The sequence below is a fragment of the Myzus persicae genome, unplaced genomic scaffold, assembly GCF_001856785.1.
Source record: "Myzus persicae strain clone G006 unplaced genomic scaffold, MPER_G0061.0, whole genome shotgun sequence".
Taxonomy (NCBI): domain Eukaryota; kingdom Metazoa; phylum Arthropoda; class Insecta; order Hemiptera; family Aphididae; genus Myzus; species Myzus persicae.
This window is the reverse complement of record NW_019104378.1, coordinates 164,981-187,678: the sequence shown is the minus strand read 5'-3', so window position 1 is coordinate 187,678 and position 22,698 is coordinate 164,981. Positions and strand designations below refer to the sequence as shown.

At 27.1% G+C, this 22,698-nt stretch overlaps 1 protein-coding gene across 1 annotated transcript in view; it reads left to right on the top strand.

Moving 5' to 3' along the window:
• Window positions 1-16,138, top strand: part of LOC111041747 (zwei Ig domain protein zig-8-like) — a 251,929-nt gene extending 235,791 nt beyond the window's left edge. The window contains exons 5-6 of the mRNA XM_022326143.1: window positions 12,714-12,882; window positions 15,769-16,138. Of these exons, the coding sequence (XP_022181835.1) occupies window positions 12,714-12,882; window positions 15,769-15,866 (267 nt within the window). The 3' untranslated portion in view covers window positions 15,867-16,138. The remainder of the gene's footprint in view (window positions 1-12,713; window positions 12,883-15,768) is intronic.
• Window positions 16,139-22,698: the final 6,560 nt, after the last annotated feature.

The window sequence follows — 22,698 nt, the reverse complement described above, 5'->3', positions numbered from 1 at the left end:
TATAGACAGCAAAATACTTGTTCCTGATTTCGTGCGTAGCCTGTGCTTAATGTGTGATAAATTACACCAATAATGCTACCACATTCCTGCTACCTAGTATTGAGAAAATACATAGTTCAACATTCGGCGTTAAATAAAGATGTAAAGCTCTTCCTATTCACCTTAGCGCCATATTACATCGTTGACTGCAGATATACACGGTTGTCGGTATTCTAAAGCGATGGAAAAGTTTCTTTGCAGTTTATTGTAAGTTTTTGTTTTATTTCAACACGTAAAATAGACCATTTGAGGTTATTGCGTAACTGGCTCACGGGGGATTTTACCATATTATATATTAAAACTTACATATGCCTGCTAACAATATATTGCTTTAGCCATCCCACATAAAAGTGGTTGTGAAAAGTTTATATTATGTGTCTACGCCACGCGTGAGGCATAAAAATGAATTTTTGATGAATAATGATATTATATGAATATGCTAATAGATAAATGTGATACAAAAATACATTCAAATAATTATTTAAAAGAAAATGGTACTTATTTTTCCAGTGTATTAACTATAAAGTATTATAACCACTATGCGACTAATGTTTATAGTAATGGTCTTCTAACACATTTTGCTTTAAACATTATTCTTATACTATATAATATTAGTTTATGTTGTTTTTAAAATACAAACATGAAATTCCACCATAAAATAAAAATGTATATTCAACAATAATAGTTACCCACGCCATTATCATAGTTATCTATTATATTTTTAAGACGTACCTAACAAGACATAGCATGTTTATGTTGTTTCATGTGTTAACTTGTCAATACTTATTCAAAACCATATATTTATTTTACATGCAGCTTATACTATTTAAAACTATATTAATGAAATGTCTAAATATATAAATTACCTTAACAGATAAGCTACATGTGCTTCTAATAAAAATCAGATGTAGATTGGGTCTACCGAAAGAGATAAAGTGTAAATTTCGACAGTTAATTTTGTAGTTGAGATATTTATATCACATTTAACTTGGCCTTACTATTATATTGCATGTAATTTAAATGTTAAAGCTATCTGTATGATCACATACTCAGTCTAGTATCTCAGTCTGGTATAATGTGTACCTAAGTGGTTTTTAATTTCTACTTAGTGAAACCTACTCAGAAACCATGGGTGCAGTTTAATATATAAATCGATATATCTACGTGAAAAGTAATAAGCTCAACTTTGAATTTACTTTAACTATACCTTTTATGGCTTAAAAAGCGATGGGCTTAATTTACTAAACCTACTCTTTTTACTACCTGGAAACGATAAGCTCAATATTATTTACAATCAATAATCATAATAATATTATGTTTTTCAAATAATACTATTAATTCAACTATTCAAAAACAAAATTATAATTTAAAATAAAAAATAATAATTTTATAAACTTTTTATGGTAATAATAAAAATACAGTGACTACAGCGCACACAAAAATGATAGTAATAATAAAGTGAATGTAAATCTGAGAGCATAATTTGCAAGTTTAAATTATAATAATAGAATTATGTACACAAATATTTTTTTTAGGCTTTTAGTCTTGGATTATTTTTAATTTTATCATATACTTTTATTTGTTTATTACTCAAATAGAAAAAATATGTTAGTGAAAAATAACAAATATTCACTAAAACTGTAATTTGATTGATATGTTTGCATTTTCATTTACTAATATAAATAAATATTATTATTGCTGACATTTAATGCCATTTATAATTGTTAATAAGTAAATAAAACAAATATTTAAAAATAAATTAAAAAGGACAATTTTGATTTAACTAGAATTAAAAAGTGATGGAGAAAAATAATTATAAAGGAGGTAAATACAATTAAAATTAAAATAAAGATTAGGCTGATGATAAAATACTTATATATGAAAATTAAAAACAAAATAACAGTCAAATATTAAATGAGATTAAAAGATTTTCTAAATGCATATTCAATACAAATTTTTAGAATACAACTTATAATCACTGTAGTGCAGTAAAGATAGAAATACTTTCAATGGATAATTTAATTAAGATATAACAATTATAAAAATACAAAGTAAATTTGAATAAAATAACAGAAAGTATAATAAGTGAAGCATAAAAAAAATAATCGTGTTATGTAATAATGTAAATCGATAAAAATTGAACTCGAACATAAAAAGTAAAAGAGGGGGAAATTAAGTAACCAATCTGCTCTGTTTCATTAAGTGTCGATTGTAAATCATCATTGAGGAGTAAGTCTGTGTACTGTATGTATTAAATTTAAATTCAATGACAATTCATTGCATACGAAAAATGTTTCTGATCAAAGACGATCTGTCAACCTAAGCTATATACCAAGTATATTTTATGATATATGTAGGCAGAATTTATTTTTGTCAAAAAGTGTATTCAATTATTCGTTTTTGATTTACACCAAAAAAAACTAAATCTATTTTGACAAATACTGGTTTTCCTTTAATTATCTTTTTGTTTTCCCGGTTATTTTGAAAAGTACTACGAATAACTTCACTTTTAAGTCTTAACCCCATAAAGTCCCAACTAGATCCAATTTTCTACCAAAAGCCATCCTCAAAGTTGAAAATCTAAGCATATTTACTAGCTGCCGCAAAAGGTGATGACAGACGGAAAAACTCAGATTCTCAGAAAATCGCTCAGATTCCAAAAGAAAAGTAAAATATTATAGAGTAGGTAGGTAATGAAAATTTCGTTTTGAAACAGGATTAGTCGATGTAGAATGACAGATGAATAGATGGAAAAAAGTGCAGTACATTTAAAAGGAAAATGTGTTCCGTAAAGGTAAATAGTTATACACTTCACAAGAATATAGGTTTGAGAATTTTAAATGTACTTATGTATAAAGATTTCAGAGTAGGTTATATTATGAATCAAAAATGAAAACCGCTACTTACCTTGTGTGGATATGAGGAATACCAATCAAAGTAATACATTTTTACATTAATTGGAAAGTAAAAAAAATAACATACCTAATGTTGAATGGGGTCCATTGGTAAAAATAAATGAATACTAGTTTCTATTATAGACGATAAACATTATCAAAGACAGTGTCTTTGTTAATAATGTCTTAAACATACATACGAATAATAAACATTATATTATGGATACATCAATATTACTTTGATAAGCCGATAAGGTTAGACATATACGTTAAGTTATAAATACAGTGTGAGTATACATTTTCATAAGAAATCAGCATTCCTATTTGCCTTTATTATTCGTTTTTGTAAAATACCTTAGTAAAAAGTAATCAAAGAGGAGATTAGTTTTTAATTCAAATAGTCTTTTGGAAATTGTACAAATTATAAAATTGTTCGTTCGTTTTTTTATTGAAAAGGTATACAATTTATTTAGCTGTTATCAAATACATAGTTTATTTTTACAACTATACTATACCTTTCTAAACAATAATAACGTTGTCTAGCTTCAATTTTTTTTCAAGAGTTTTTTTGTATTTGGATACATATAGATCGTTATTATTATAATTTATTTAAATATTTCACAATAAACAATGTAATAAGAATTTTAAAGCCATGTAAATAGCAATGATATTATGAATTTTATGGGTTTAGATGATGAAAACAATGAACTCTATAAAATATCACATTTATTCAAATTGTATCAAAAACTAAAAAGTAATATATTTTATTATGTAAGAACCAAAAAGGTGGAATAATAAAGACTGTTTTGTTTATGTTAATGACATATGGGTAGCCAATCACATGCGAGTTAGAATAAAGGGGAGGAAAAAAACAATATAAGGTCATAAAATATTCTATTCTTTGAGATTTTTAGGAATATTATTTTTCTATAAAGTAATAAAGACACACTTTAATATTATTTACTAAATAAATAACTTATATAGCCCTCCAATCGTTTTAAATTTTCAACATTCCTGATAACTAGTATTTTAGCTTCGATGTGTATTTGACAACTTAAACAAATTTTAGTATCAATGCGCGACCGAACCAACACGAATCTAAAGATTTCTACTGACTAGAAAATTATAACTAGATAGGTACTCATGTCAAAAACTATTTTAAGCTATAACACAACACTTGAAATTACCATAACAAAAACTTAAAATGTATGTCGATTGAAATTAACATAATAAAAATAATATTTATTCCGCACCATGCAGGTGCATAGCCAATTTTTGGCTATTCAAACGATTTTATTATAAATGTATTGCTGTTTTTTAAATTTAAATTTCAACAACGATAAGATAAATAAAAATCTAGCGATATAAACGAGCATAAAAGGTTAGCAATTTTGTTGATACCTCACAAATAATCAGTTTTACAATACTAAATAAGTACTTAATTTTTAATCACTTAATTTACAAACGATTTTTTAATAGATAAATTCAAATATTCAAAATCATATTCGTATACTTAATATAGGCAAATTTCTTAGATGTATAACAGGTTTTTATAACTATACGACTCTATTATATTAAGTACAAATTAGTTTTAGTAATTTATTATACTTACAATAATTTATTTACAACATAATATAATAATGGTTCTTACGAACGACATACTCGTGTTATTTAATATAATTTATAGCTATCTAATTTATAAATCGTTTGAGAACACGAGTTTCGTTTTAACACACAATAAATTCAACTCAAAAATATAGTAAGATGTTTTTTCAGAAACTTATAAATAAATAGTTTAGTGTTATCATATTGAGTGACTAAATCCTTTCAATATGTAATTTCTATCGACATTTTTCTAAGCTTATTATATTTATGTAACACAAAATGTTCATTTAAGACCATTAAAAAGTGTATATACTTGTATGTTTCTTTAAATTAAATTGGGCCAGTTTTATTTTAGATTGAGACTTTGATTCAATTAAGAAGTTGAGAAATTTAGATTTAAAAAACTGTAATCTTTTTTTAACTCAATAATTTATATTTAATCATATTATAATCGTAAATAACAGTATATACTTTTTTAATTTATATGTTATAACTAATGTGGTTTGATTAAATAAATTCCAAGTTATTATATAATACAAGACACAAATAATGAAGATAAATACAAGAGAACTACAACTAAAGATTATTTTGTATAAAATGTAAAGTTAAAATTGGTATAATGTAAATTAATAAAATATACAAAGTAGGCTTTAGTGTTTTCCCATAAAGATTAATCTAAATAACATTTTTTTCTACATACAAGAATTAGAATTCAAATTCAAAACAACACAAGATGTACATAATTTAAAAATTAAAATACAATTCAATCATAAACGAACAACTATCTTAATAAATAAGATTGTCATCATTCAAGCATTAGGAAGAATTGTTTAGTAAAACAAATTGTAAATCAATCGATCAAAAATTAATTTCAAACATAGCTCGTGAAGCATAGTATAAAATTAACCTATTATAACAATATTATCAAACAAACATATGACCATAAAATGAAAGGTAATAGTTTAATTTTTAATTACTAAAATATTTATTTACATTTTAAAAAAAAAGCCTTTTTTAATTGTAAATTGTTGTAGTTAATTTATTTTAACGTTGGTTAGAGGAGTAATGCTATAAATTAAATTTTAAACAAAAATGTATTACATTATTGTTTAATATATTATAATATACTTCATAGAATACAGTACCTATATATCTTTAAAAGTAGTAAATTCTTGTAATTTTACAACAACCCGTAAAAATAAAGATCCAGTAGAAAATAGTAATTTATAGACACTAATTCCAGTCCATTACACTCCAATCACGTTCCACGATTGTGTTAAACGTTAGTGTATTAGCACAGCCATAAATGTTAGATCACTTGAAGTGTTCTCAGAAGAACATCTGTCCTAGACATTTAATGTGTACGTAAAATTGTACTTCTCTGCAACATATTTGTATTCCTTATAATATTCTGAAATATTATATTTTATTGATCCATGTTATTAAAAATACGATATCTATAACACTGTCCAATATAATCTCATAATTTATAAAACATTATATTTTAATTCAGATGTAGGTAATATACTAATATCTAATCATCAAGGTGATTTGATTAGACTAACAAAGTTGAAAATATTATACAGTTTATCTTTAGTACTCACATAATTGAAATTGAACAAAGAAAGAATATCATAATTATCTTTTTTAAGACATTTTTATTACCTTGCCAACTAAGTCTGGTTTTGTAATTTTGAAATTACGTTTGATAGTTAAAATTATAATAAAATTAAATTTTTTTCAGTATTTGGGCTGCTAAGTTGTATCATCCTCTACTTCTCTCTCTCTATCTCTCTCTGCATCTCTGTTTCTCTGTCTACATGTCTCCCTGTCTACCTGTCTTTCTGTCTCTCTGTCTCTCTGAACCTCTGTTTCCTTCTCTCAATAGTTATGATCGACGGTATATGGGATATGAAGTCCATATCATGTATTATATGTCTGAAATTATAGGACGGATTCATATGCAAAAAAAAAATAACTTAAAACAATTAATATATTTTTACACGAAAATTATGCGAAAAATGTATAAAAATTATAAATATCCAGTTGTATATAATTTAATTAGATTCGAACACTGACATTTTATTATTTCTAAAGTAATAAATTAAATCAACCCATCGTAATTTTATCGATTTAATGCTATAGACAGCCGGTAAAATTCTGCTTTATTATAGGTATGCTGTGAAGTTGTTACTCCAGATTTCCAAAAATATTTTTTTTCTGAAACATTTGGTGTGCTTAATTGTATTGAAAGTATAAGCTAAAATCTAAAGTACTTATGCACTGCAAAATTACAAATATAGGTACACTAAATTTGGACAAATAATAAAAAAAGTTTTAAATATTTTAAGACAAAATATGATAAATAAGATTGTGGTTATTTTAATAAGGATGATTTGAATTTTGAACATTTCTTATCAGATTTCAATAGCTTATTCTTACAAATATATGCGTTTAACAGATTTACATATTATTAAATCGTTCCATATCAATATTCGTTGTACAAAACATCATTGTCTACTAATGTTTCCTACATCAAATAACAATAATATCATACTGTATATTAAAATAGACAATATGACATACTTACACAATGATAGATTTATATTTTTTTGTTTTTTACATCATAAAATAATTTGATAAAATACGTATTGTTAAAAAATGTTATCAAAATAATAAATAATACTAAATAAATATTTAACAATTTTATTGTATAATTATTTTATTTCATTATGTTTTTTGAAGATAATTTGTATTGACACATAAATTATATCAAATGTGTTATAATATTACAATTTATAATTTTAAAAAAGTACTATTTCTAAGACTCTTCGATAAATTATTTTCACTAGTTACAAAATTTATTTTTAATTTTCGAATTAAAATATTTTTTTCGTAACTAATGTATTATATTCTGGAATGGCCAACTGGGCGCCTTGCTAATCTTTTTTATTCAGCCAGTTTGCAATTTTTAGATTTATTTTTAATGTTGTAAAAAAATATATGAAATATATTATATAGCACATCAAACCCAACAAAAAAAGCAATCGGCTTACTGATGTAACTTTAAGTTACCTATTTCACGTTTCTACCTAAGAGATTTAAGTTGATTACACTATGGATGTTTCACCTGATTCACAGCCAAAATGCTTGCATTCATTATATAAGAAATATTTGCTTAATTTATATTTTTAAATAGTTAATTTTTTTTTTCATTTACGTTTAATTATAATTTCATTATGAATAATTAATTTTATTAAAAAAGTCTTATTTTAATATATTTATGAATACAAAATGTGTATAGTCAATTAATTTTGAATGATCTTACAATTTAAATGAGACATTTTTTTGATCCAGCCCCCCCCCCCCCCCCGAGCATTTTAAGTTTTTAAACATTGAATTGGAGTTTAAATCATTTTCATTTTGCAATCTCGGTTATGTTTCAATTTACAGATCAGAAAGTATAGGTATGTGCTAGATTTAGTTCTGTATGTCAGTGGCGTAATTGAGAATGTTTTATGGGTGGGGGGGGGGCTCAAAATTAATTTGTACAGCGAACTTGTGGGGGGGCTTTGCTCCCCACACTTCCCCTTATCTACATTTTGTATAATTTAATAACTCAACACATATCAATATAATCATTCTATATTACATAATACTATACATTTACAAATATGTTATAAATTATTTTACAATATTATGTCCAGATTTCAGGACTTTTTGGCAAGTTCATCAATGACCTCTTCATTTGAAAATGTTATGTCACTATGAATTGCCAACATTGCCAGACAATTAAGTCTTTCCAACAAACAAAATTAAAACATTTTTCTTATTAGATATTATGAAAATGTATTTTATTAAACAGTAAGTACAGGTGCACAGGTATTATAATTACTAATCCTTGACATACTGTTTCGAAGATATATTTTAATTCTTTTAAGGCTAGAAAACATTCTTTCAGGCGTACTTGTAGAAACGGAAATGTGCATAGTATTTAATAAATTGCAAATAGGTAGAACATTATTCGTCATCTAATTTGACATTATATCAAACTTTAAGTAACTTGTGTTTGTAGGGTGGTAATACTATTTCAATTTTTAAGCGAGGGGATGTAAAATATTTAATTTAAAAATGATAAAAACTTATAAATTAAGATATCGTAAAAACCAATCATAGAAGTAAAGACAATATTCTGACCTTTAAGCCACTCTAACATTAAAGCTTACAACCATATTGGTTTTGTCGTACATGCAAATAGTGGAATGGAGACAAAGCACGCGGGTATTAAAAGTATAGCGATCTCTTGAATTTAATACAATTTATCTAATATCCATGTACTCGTGTTAACATAATGACACTAGCCAATGTGAATGTTGATGAACGTATTTTTCAATTAATAATAGTTTAAAAACGTTTTCATACAAATAATAACAGTAAATAATATTCATAAATACATAAAATGTATAGAATTCTCAACAAAATGTATAAGACTAAGTAGTTACTAGTTATACTTGTACAGCTGAGTACACACGTATAGACTTACTGTATTATTTAAAATAATATTTCCCAATAACAACATGTACCATTTATGCCTATACATTAGGTACTCGTGTTACGTTATTACCACAAAGTTTGTATTTACAATCACTTATATTTATAAAATATGTCAATGAATTTATCACCTCCACTATACACCAGTATCTGGACTTAAACATTGTTATAGTTAAATTGTTCATTTGTTAAATAAAACTTGGCTACGACGGAAATTTATTATTTATTGATCATAAAATAAAATGATTCATTTATTTTTCATAGCACCGCTATTTTCTCATTTCATGTCTGATTAATTATAAACGATCAACTTTAATTATATAATTTAATTATAAATACGACCATTTGAAAAGGGGAATAACTGTATAACATAGGGAAAAAAATCTCTGATAAAAAAAATTGTTTGAAAAAAAACCATAGATACTGTCTGGTTGAATTACTGAAATCAAACGCCGACATACTACTGAAATGGAAATAATGGCTACACCATAATGTTATACGCTGGTATTTTTTAAATTTGTATATGCTATATGCGTTTTGTTTGTTACAGTAAAAGTAGTAGTGTAGTACAAATAAATGATAAAAATAACATTTAAAAATGTAATTCATCTTGTTGAGCGAGCTTCGTTATAGAGCAGCGGCAGGTAGCAAAAATGCAAAATACGATACTTACCGATTGCTTGTATACTAATATCTGTTTACTAGCAATATACAATTACGTATGTCGTACATGGGCGTATGCAAATATAACTATATTGATTTTAATGCACTGAAAACATTAATGACACAGTTGTAGTGGAACGGATCGAATGTACAATAATAATATTGAAAAGCTTATAATATATGAGCTTAATAATCTTAAAATGCGAATTCAGTAGTTCATAGTACGTAGACAATAAAACCTAATTAGAAGCGCACAAAGCCGAAACGCACCCGAGGCGCTGTATTTTCGTTTCGAAAACCATATTATTATTATTTAATGTATAAAAAATATATATGGACAAAACGAGTAAACATATTTTACTTTCCAAAAGCGTACGCCGAAGAACGCGTCTTCTGAACTCGCGCCGCACTGATAGAATAATGCGCGAAAGACTTCTCGATAAATACCTCAGCGACAAAGGTGACTTCAGCCGCAGTGACATTCTATATATTTTTTTAATCGTTATTATTTTATTAATGTTTTTTTTCCATCCCTCCCACTCCGACTGACTATAACTTGACTTGTTTACTTTTTATATTTCATTTCCTACCCTTAATGTCAACGCTGATGCGACGCGCTTTTATTATTCTCACCACAGCAGCCCAGTGGGAGGGGGCTCATAGTGGTGGGTGGGGGTCGCCTTATACGTCGTCACGCAGACCAGGCACGAGAAAGTACGATGACGACGACCCACCACCACCATTACCAACACAACCGACACCGTTGTGTGTGATTTTGCATTGCCACTCGCGGAGACCCACCAAAACTATATAATAATAAATAATAATAATATATATTCACGACCATCCACTCAACTCCTACCACCGAACTTACCCCATCCTAGTTCTGTCAAACCATCATCAATCTCCAGCCCGTCGAGCATATACTACCACGGTGGTATCGATATTATTTATATTATGATATTATTATACACAGTCGGTACTATTGCAGGGTTAAAGTATATTATATTATTTACGCGTTTAATGTATATAAACTGTACATTTATATACAAGCGGGAACGGAGACAGGTATATAGAAACAGTATTATAGGTCCATATACAATATAATAGGTATCTATATATATATATATTTATATATTGTATGATATTAAAATATGTACCTACTATATATTTAGGTGCAGCAATATAGCGGCGGTGTCGGTCCACGTGGTGTCAGATATTATATATATCAGGTCACAAAATGCGGGTTTATCGTCAAGATACCTTTTTCTTTTTATACATACATCATATACCGGCACTGCTATACTATAAAATGCATATAATAACCTCTCCTAACAGCCTCGAGACGACGCGTTAACCAATACCACATGTAATACGTACACTATACTTGTGTGTGCGAGCGGCGTGTAGGTATACGTTTTATATCCCCAACGTCCGGAGACTAATCATCCGTGATGGCCCGCCACCGCCGCCGCCGCCTCTGCCGAGCTTAACGACCTTCGTACGTACACACTCGCGTTAGATATCGCGCGCGACCGTCTCCTCGTCTGCCCGACCCGCCCGCTCGTCGCACACAGAGTGGCGCGACAACGACGACGACGACGACGACTACCATGTAGTGTATCTGACTAATACACACACGCGCGCATGCGCCGAAATAATCGTAAACGTATTAAGTGGATATTAGGTGTACGCACGTACAGGATATACGCGCGGCCGCGTTACATATATATAAGTGTATGTAACACGTACACCTATTGCAGCTCGTGTTATATATATATGTATTATTATTATTATTATTATTATTATTATTACTATACGATGTACTTTCCCCCAGCGTGTACCACACACGTACTATCACGTACACTCCGTGCCCGCCCACCCGACCCCGTCGCATAACGTCGTACGATTATTGTACGCGCATATTATACGTGTGTACACGCGTGTTAAATACGCGATGAGCGCGCGGTACTGGCACACGCGATATACCGCATTATACCATATACCATATACCACGGTGCCGCCGCCGCCGCCCTATTTAACGACTGTGGATGTGTGTATTGGCGACGGCGAAACGATTACGCGGTTTGCGTTTGCCGTATAATATTTGAAAACGCGCGTGTCTGCGCGATAACGAAATAGTTATTTCAGCTGTTATATGCTTCGAAATAGTTATTTTTAAACTTCAACCGTATAATAATATTATACTTACATTATAATAATGTTATATACGACAGTATCTATTCGCATGCCCGCGGGGCGGATGACACTCGGGACGCGCTTAATAATATTATACTCGCTGCAGCGGAGATATCATCTCAATGTTATATTATATAGTCTCACGATACGTATTGTTAAATGTTATGTTTATTTACAAAATATTCTCCACTGTAACGCGGTGAACTTTCTCATTTCGTCGCTGTACGTTACGACGTATATATTTTATACGCATATATATTTTAATATACTCCGTACGCCGGTGTATACATATTATATAAAATTACGTCACATAAAACAATCTAATGATATTATTTACGAGTTATGAGAATATACAACACGGTGTGTTTAGTACATGTCATGTGTATAATAATTATTATATAAGTAGTTGTATGGGCAGTACTAGTATAAAATTAATAATTACTAAACGTCTTATTATGATATACATTAGTTAAAGAATATTTTTATAGGTATTTAAAAGGTATAACAAATACTTAACAAGTATCAGTGGGAACGTATTTTTTCCACTACTGTGTTAGTGCAACGAGAAAAATGTTTCCGTGTCAACTTATTTCATATTCAGTGCTTAAGTAGTTCGTTTAAAATACACTCTATATTCAGTATAATAAATAATAATAAATCCATATTAAAATATATTGTGATGTGTTATATACCATATAATATGAACACTATCGCGGTGAGCTTATCGTGATTGTCTTCCATTAATCCCTGGCTTAATTTCAGGAAATAAATTACGACTCAGCTAGAGGCGGGGTGAGTGTGATCACGGAGAAAGGCGAAGTAACCACCAGTTATTTGCTCGTGCAAAGAGCGACCAGCACGGATTCGGGAAAATACACGTGTCACCCAAGCAACGCAAATCCTCACACCGTCGTTGTACACGTTCTTAATGGTAATTATTGTAATTTAATCATCATTCAACAGTTCAATAACTAAAAACAACAATATTGCAATAACAATACACGAACAATTTTAACATTAAGATTGTATCAATGTCAATCAATTATTATAATAAATAACTATGTACAACTGTACAATGTACTAAAGTTATATACTACAGTTATACGTTTATGGTTTCTTACCTATACTTGGGTTATAGAAACTTCTTGAAAATTACTTTTAAAATGTCATACTTGTCGTATATTCCTTAAATTATATAATCTCGTTTTCAAATTTTACATTTTCAGTAAAATGTCTATAAAATATGTAGTCAAAAAGTTTTTTTTTAATAGCTTATAAAACTGTGACTTGTGAGACTTATAATTATACCCATTCAAAATACAAAAACATATCAACATAAACATAACATGTACACAAAAAAATATTTGCATCCCTATATAAAAAAATTTACTTTCTATCATTATCGTTACAAATTGCATAAACGTTCAAAATATAAAGGTTAACTGATCCTGAGTTAAAATTAGAGCATGACGTCTATGAATAAATGAAACAAATACCTAACCTAACCATAACAAACTAATAAAGGTGTGGTGATATTATTATATATTTGTATATTTGAGATTAAATCCATACACAACATTGCAGCATAATATTTTATAATGAAGGCATATGACGTACTTGAGCTCCAGTTTTTTGAGTTTGAGATTACATCGGAAATATAGTATACATAGTATAGGAACTATACTATACTATACTATAGTATCTGTGTATTACAATATCTATGTCAACATAGTATACACATTATATTATTACAACGACAGAATAACTACTGTCCACGTAAAATAATTGTCCGTAGTCTACAAATGCACACGTTAAATTGAAGATTAAGGTTATCCATTAAGTTATACTGGTTAAATAAATTATAGCGGTAAGTCAACTATTGATCTCGATATTTTTTAATAAAAATATAATTTATGTTCATTCGCCGGCGCGTTGTATAGGCAATTTCGGTACATCGGTGTGTAGGTAAACGATGTACCATGCTGTTTTTGGTAATCGAATTCAATGTGTGACGACAATAACGTGACAACTGAATGTCAGTGTGCACATATTCTACTACAAACGATGTTAAAAAAAAAACGGAAATTTTACAGATTTAAAATATCTCAACAACGGACTGATTGTTTTAGTTTTACGCCCCAGTAAAGTTTTCTTAATCAGTCCATTACCCAGTTATAGACTCAGTTGTTATAGATTATTAGAAACTCCATTTCGGATGAATTGTAATAAAAATAAATGACTTTATAAGAAGGTAATCCAATTTCTATTTCATCGGTTTTATTTACCGCAAAAAAAACAACAAAATAAAGTATTCTAATCATTAAGAATGGTTATTATTTTTTTTTTTCACATATATGTATTCGCAAACCATCACTGTATAAAAAAAAGAAATAATATTATTTTAAAATGATATTTATTATTTACGATACAAGTTTGGCATTTCATGGTTACCATGCCTGATTATAATTCCAAATTTATAATTCACAATTTAAATTGATTAAAAATGAAAACTGAGGTATTATGCAAATATTAATTTTTATGGTCATACATCATATTAACCAAAATTAAAAATATAATATATAATGTAAAAAATATAATATATTGAGGCAAAATATTTTATTTTTGGCCTATAGCAATACGAAAAGTGTTATAAACTGAGAGCTTTGAGTTTTAATCCATATCCTTCATAAAACCTAATACTCGTATATTATATCATCACTTGTAACAAAATTGAGAATACCTCATTGAAAAATTGTAGTTAATAGTACCACACATTATTTAATATTATGCAATGTGTATTAATATATTGTGAGTTATATTATAGTTCATGAAAATAATACATAATCATGATTAACAATATTTTAATTATTTATGACAATATTTAAATTCAACAAAAATCTTTTGATCGCCTCTATACAATCGTACAATAAATGAATTTTATTATATCAATTAATAGGAGACAATAGAGTTTCAATTTTGAAATGTACAATAATAATACTAATTAATTAAACTTTTTCTTACGTTGTATGCCTTTTATAATATTTTCTTCCTTCAAAAAATATTTCAATATATACGTTTTTAGTTTTTACATTCAAAATATTATTAAGTAATTTTTATGTATACCTTTTGTTAAAATATAATTTCTTTTCGCATTAGGTACTTACTATATTTAATAAATTATGCTAACCATAATATGAAATAAAATTATTCAAAACTTACTGACTTTTATTTTAAGATTTAAAAAAAACGTATAGGTCAATAATATAAACGAATTCTCCATAATTATCTTCTTTCGGCTACAACTAAGCTCCAACCATTACTGATTCACTACATTTCTCTCAGTCTTGTACAACTTACTATTATATATCTTTCCAATACTGCACTCATTTTAGATATTTTTCTATGACATCGATGCACCTTTTTCGATGGTAGATCGTAATATTTTTCATTCCAGCTTCCAATCCATAACTAGTATTATAAATTGCTGCGTCCTTTTTGCCATTGTATTCTCTGACCTTCTATGAAATAATTGACTGGTGCCACTCTCATTCCCTTCTGTAATTCTCATTTAATTCTCAAGTGCTGAACCACATATCCTTTTCCATATTATATTTTCAATGGTATCCTGCAGTGTTCTTTCTGTGACACCTGTGGTTGTTCGTGTTCTACCAAGAACGACCGTAAGCCATGCGTTAGAGTGAACCTTAATTATGTTGTATACCTACAAACTTATTTTTGTACTATTTAGAATTTGTATTGAATTTTCTTTTATACTTGTATATATAATAACTTTTTTTTTAAATTTTTTTGATTTCAGGAGAGCATCCAGCGGCTATGCAAAAAGGTTCGAAGCTCAGCTTGAAATCTTCACTATCATTCCTCAGCGTTGGCTTGGTGTTATTTATTAGCACGTGATTTACATATTGTAATATAATATTATAAATAAATTTTGAACTGTAAAATACTAAAAAAAAAATTAAAACTTTTAAGTTGTACAATTATATGTATTGCTACATAATAATATATAATCATACCTATATTATATTTTCAGCGGTGCAATAACTGTATATTCAAACCATTGTTTACATTATAAATCTATATAAGATTTAAAAGTACCTACATACATTTTTGAAAAAAAGTACCCAACAATATAGGCATGATGTGTTTTCCCAAATATTTATTTTTTAAATTTTGTTTAGTGTAATTTTTAAAAATAAAAACTAAATGTTGTTCTATTCATTCTGTTTTACACAGAAACTCCTACAAAGATAAAAATAATTGTACACTTCAAACAATATTTTGTCTTCCAACAGTAATAGTTATTTCAACTAATTGATGCAATGATGCTCTATTAGTACCCTTATTAACCCAAAGTTAGAAAAATCATTATCAACGAAATCTATATTTCAACTGTATATTATTATATAATATACATATATATATATATAAATATAGATAATAATTTAATGTCAGAAAATATCAAAATTGGTTTTTGAAACAAATTCACAAAAAAAACTCGGTTATGTTTGGCTATAAATATATTTATAACTTATGGAACCATATTCATTTTATTTAAACAGACTGTTTTTTTCTTGACATTTTCCTCACAATAATAATATTTTGTAAATATAATTATTAATTAATTTTTAAATCATAATTTTTAATATTATGGTTGTAGGGGAATAATATTAAAATTTAAAATGTAATTAAATTAAGTCGGTGGTCAGAGACAGGGCCACATAACACACGAGTACCTAAATTCATTTTATACTGTATGTTTGTACAGTTTATACCCTCTATGTTACAGAAATAAAAAACTTAAATGATTTTTTTTTTTTGCTAAGTAATTTGAGAAACTATACAGAAAAAATAAAATAAATCTGTTCATTAATTTTTATACTAAAATTTCTCTATGTATTGCAATAAGTGACAACAAAATAATAGATATAATTTTTGAATAAAATGTCCATGGTTATAAATTTGGAAATAATACCTAAACTAGGAATTTATCTTCATCGGTCAATTTATAAAAAAGAATCATGAAATTAGCATTTAATATTAATTAAATTATATTTCCAACTTTTTACATAAGCTTCTATCAATGATCTTCAGCCGCCAAATATTCTACTATAATAAGTTTTATAACATATTTGAAATCAATAGGCAATAAGTCACCTTCATTATAATATATATATATATATATATTGTATTGCATATAATGCCAATTTAACTATAAAATAATAGTAGAACTAGTAATTCTATCAAATATTAAATTACCAAATATTATTGAGTCAAAAAACGGAATATTTTATAATATGAATATTGAATTCTACACATTGCTTTGTACATAATATCTTATTCGAGTATTTAAATAACTGGATGGCTTCAGTGCATATAAGTTTACCTATATAACCCAATAGCACATTTTAAATACGTGGAATATATATAAAAAAAATAACAAATAATGAATAATACCCATCAGTTATTAAAAGATTTATTTTTTTTTACTTCAACTCATCAAGGTAATAAAATATAACAATTTTAACATTTAAATAATATATACAAGAGTTCATTACCCTAAAAGATTGGTTGTATACATTTTTTTTTATTATTATAAAATTCTCCTAGCCCAGCCTACCTTCTTACATACAAAATATCACTTTTAAACAGTTACCAAAAATAATTTATGAGAACAACAATGCAGCTTATTGGTCAATATTTATATACCTACTACATATTTTGACATCTTAAAACAGTTATATAAAAACATGATATTTATTCATATATTTTGTTATTCATACTGACTGTTGGGTGGTATAATTGCATGCACATAATAGTTAATGAATATATAATTGAATATAGGTATATAATTGTAAAACGAATAATTTACACCACCAAAAATTGAGTTTAGGTATACTTCAGAGTTTCAGCCATAATTTTTAATTCTTATACATATATTATATGATTTTTTAACTGTATAGATAAAATATAAACTTAACATTGTTTTTGCATATGTTTTAATTTAATTATAAGATAACAATATACATAATTAAAAATGTGTAAAATAAATTATGTACTAATCTGCAAAATGAACGTTTATACTTATAATTATGCTTTACGCAGTTATTTAAACATTGTAAAATAAATAAAAATAAAAATATTTATGTACGTATCTATACTTGATAATTATTATACAGTTAAGCAAATATTATGATCTGTTATAACAATATTGATCATACATTAACTAATAACCTATAATTATTAAGGAAATATTAAATTTAAGTAATGGTGAATTTTTTTTTTAATTGGCACTAAGTTATAAAAATAATAGACAAACATTAATTTTTCAAAAAATTTTTATTTTTGTAAATAAATTAGTAAAGTACACTGTTTGTGAACAAATTTAAATATTTGTAGAGTTGAATAATTATATTTATTGTTTATTTTATTCTTGTTGTATACACCATTTCATACATTTTATCATCATGAAACATGTATAGTTATCTATAAAATTTTGTTAAGTTTTTCCTATTTTAATCTTTTCTTTTATATATATACATACAAATATTTATTCATATAAGTTAATGTTACCTACCTAACTAATCGTAATTTGATGTTCATTAAATGTTATTTTATTCTGAATTAATTCGTTTTTATTTTAATGTTATGGTTATCTTATGGATGATGCATTAATGCACAATATTCATAATAAACCTAAAATAATAACACTGTTAACTTATAAGATTACCCACAACCGATCTAAATCCTAATTTATATATTATATTGTAATAATCACATTTTACAATTGATATATCAGTTTATAATATTATCCATTGTACAGGCTATTTACCTACTTTTAGATTTTGAAACAATTTGGCCTCTTATATCAACGTTAGTTTGTTACTTGTTGGTTACTAGTAGCTATACCTACATATTTACATTGTTGATAGTGAGGTATTTAATTATTGTCCATACCTAGTTGAAACTCATAAGTGTTGCAAATACATTGTACGTGGGATTATAGCATTGTTTATTGCGTTGTATTAATAATTTTGAAACCAGGCATTTAGCACGCTATATTTTTTTATCATTAGCCTATTCATTAATCTTTTACAAAAAAAAATAATAATAATTGTTTTGGTGTAATTTATAAATACAATTTTTATAATTATGCATACACAAAATTTAATCATTTTTACGCTTTTCAAAACCAAGTTTCCCTGTTTACTAAGTTTATTCTTTTATAATAATTTGATTACAAAAGTTTATATCTAACTACGATATTTAAATCATTTTCTTCTGTTTCTTCGAAATTATTTTAATAGAATAACTAAATATTTTTTTGTTTTTATAAAAAAATTTCTAAAATAATTTAATATTTATGCAAATCCCATATTATATTAAGTTTATTTGCTCTCATTTTTCGAATGAAGAACGCATTCAAATCTTTTAAGCCAATATTTTTAACTTCACCAACCATAAGATGAAATAAAAGTTGATACTACGTAGTACGTGTACCTATACTATTCAAAATCGAGCAAAACACGTAATTATATATTTAAGTTAATATTTGTGATTGAAATGACAGCTAGTAGACGCGTCTAGACGATGGAAATTAAACTACAGCAGCAAAACATTCAAAATATTATCTATAATCATATTTGTAACATTATAAATGTCAGATCACTCAGATAATGAGACATCATCGACTATTATCAGCTAGTATAATAAGTGCATGTACCAACCATTGTAGGTACTTATCTACTATATAAGTATACTATATGTATACTGCATAAGTATATATACGAAATACGTGTACTAAATACTGTAACTATATTTTATGAATTCTAAAAATAAATGGATCTAGGCACCTAGTAAGTACTTGTCTATTTCGAATAGATGATGATGAATTGATAACCTTTTAAAATTTAAATATTTATGGACAAATCGAAAAGAAATTTAAAAGGTACTCACTGTACTTACAGAAACCCATAAGATAATATAGATAATCTTTTTCATTCTATAGGTATAGTAAAACCTTAAACTGTTTACGCTTAGTTTTTTTGATTTTATTCGATATGCCTATATGTTTTATTTTTATAATACAAATCTGGTAAGTCGTAGGTACATATTATGTATGAACAATAAGCACAACTGACATATATAATAAGGTTGAATGAGTCATGAATAAATAAGATGAAGAGACCTCTCAGTCGACGGATTTTATCCCCATAATATCAAATATAAATATTTTGTTAATCATGATGGGATAACAACAACACTGCACAAGCCACAGACAATGTTTCATGTCGATAACTAATCAAAAACAAACCTTACTGCTGGGGTTATGATAAATAGATAAGTAAATAAGTTCAAAGTATTAACAATAAACCATGATTCATGAATCAACGTTATCTTGTATTTTTAGCCCTTCTTTAGACTTTAGACATCATAAAAGTGAACGGAAAAAAACCACAATCAGGTTGACCGCATAATTATTTGTTTGAATTACTTACTTGGTTTATAATAAAATGTATCGTTTTTTCTTCTGTTTTTCACTGCCACGGAAACCATTAATTCAACGGTTAAGATATTAGGCTGTCTTGGCGAAAAGAGTTGACGGTTTAAAAACTCCTGGCTGACAAGGGCTTATGCCGGCGACTACACTGTCAGCGTGATGAATTGAAGTGTTTTCTATTGCTCCAAAGCCTGTTTCCAACACACTAGTAGATTCACTATAACCCACAACTTGCCTCGGTTGCATGTAATTTATCATACTTTATTTTTATTATTACTTTCTGACCCCCCGGTGGTCCTATATCTCTATTCACTTGGAGGTTTCTTTTTGGCCAAATGGTAAACATATATTTTTTCTTATTTTAAGACTATTTTTGAAATGGCTATGTATTTTTGGTCGTTAATCAACAAATATTATTAATTTTATATTTATATAGGTACCTCACTATAATCTTTAACAATGAAGGGACAATGAATACATACAACAGATTTAATATAAGCATCATAATATTATATTATATTAAACCTAGTTTAAAATATCTTTATTATAATAATTATAAAATATTCATACTCAACTCTGAATAGCTTGTGCACGGTATTATATTATGCTATCTGATAAGAATTTAAGTCGTGAGACCCACGAAATCATAATAAGATTACGTACCTATAATCTTAAAAAAGTGTTATTAAAGATACCTAATTTAAATTGGCTATCAATTATTATAAAGTTTTAAGATTAAAGCAGTTGAAGCTCCCTATATTTGTTGTTTTAACCTAATAAGTAAATTGTAAATGGAAGATATGTGTTTATGTACCTAGTACCTACCTATTTGTGCTTTTCTATGTCCGATTATTGTTGTGATTACCTATGTATGAATCGATTAACTGTTATTATCAAAATTACATGTAAGAGAAATATTTTTTTTATATTTTATTTAACAAGTCTAAAAATCAAAACTATTCAAAAAAAGAAAATATTATTTTCAGTTGTATTTAGGTTAGGTTATCTAAATATTAAGTTGTAAACGTTAATATTTCCTTAAATACTCTAGTTAATTTAGTGAGTTAGTGGTTCTCAATCTTTGTAGGACCGAGACCCAAATTTCCCCCGAAAAATCTTTCGTGAACCACATTGTTTCACTTTTCAATAAGTAGTAAAAAACAAAATTTGTTTTATATAAATATGTATACATTTTTATTAGATACTTAGTATTTTATAAGTTAATAATTAATATAAATAAAAATATAGTTAATATAATTAAAATGTCACTTTTAATAATGAGGTACCTATCATACATTTTTTGGAATCTATATGCTTCAAAAAAATGTTCGAGACTCACCAAAAATTGACCGACGACCCACTAGTGAGTCGCGACCCACACTTCGAGAAACTCTGAGTTAAAAGGTTGATGAATTCTTATCGTATGACAACATTTAAATCAGTCTATTGCACTAGCATCTAGAGGTTTTTGAACGGTAAAAAAGGCACCTACAGATACGGTTGTATAATTAATTCGGACCTCAACAACTTGAAATCCTTGATAACTCAAATTTTTTCTTGCACCCTGAAGTATTTTTAAGTTGCATTCTATTCGGTGAACGGGGTTTTATAACACATCGTTTTGCACCTACCGTGCACCATAGTTTTTACTTTTTATAAATACTTAAATACTTAAGTACTTATTTAAAACAAAACGATAAACTCGAACACTTCAACGAAACAAAACGATATCTACTATACAGGTAGTGACACCAACAACAACGAAATCAACTTGATTATTTTAAATATTTTAATAACTACGCGTGGTATTAGTTGTGCTAAATTCTGTTACCATACCTAAAATATAGATAGGTAATACTATGTTTTATTCTGAAAATTGTTTTGGTCGGTATCTTGAATTTGGGTTCACTACTTTATAACCTAGGTAATACATAACTATGAAAATCTTAAGTAATTACCTATCTATTCTATTTATAGAGAATTGAAGAATTCTGTAAGATAATACTGGAATACCTAATAGATTATATAGGTAAGTATTTATCTCATATTGTTTGTGTCTATATGAACTTTACTTACTATTATAATAATATTTTAATTCATGATACAGGTTACAGGTCCGCCACGATTCACGAACTATATGAAAATAAAATAAATAGTACATACTACGTATAACATATATATAGCATGAATTAAATTGTATTTTTAAGTTTTTGTTTGATAATAACAATT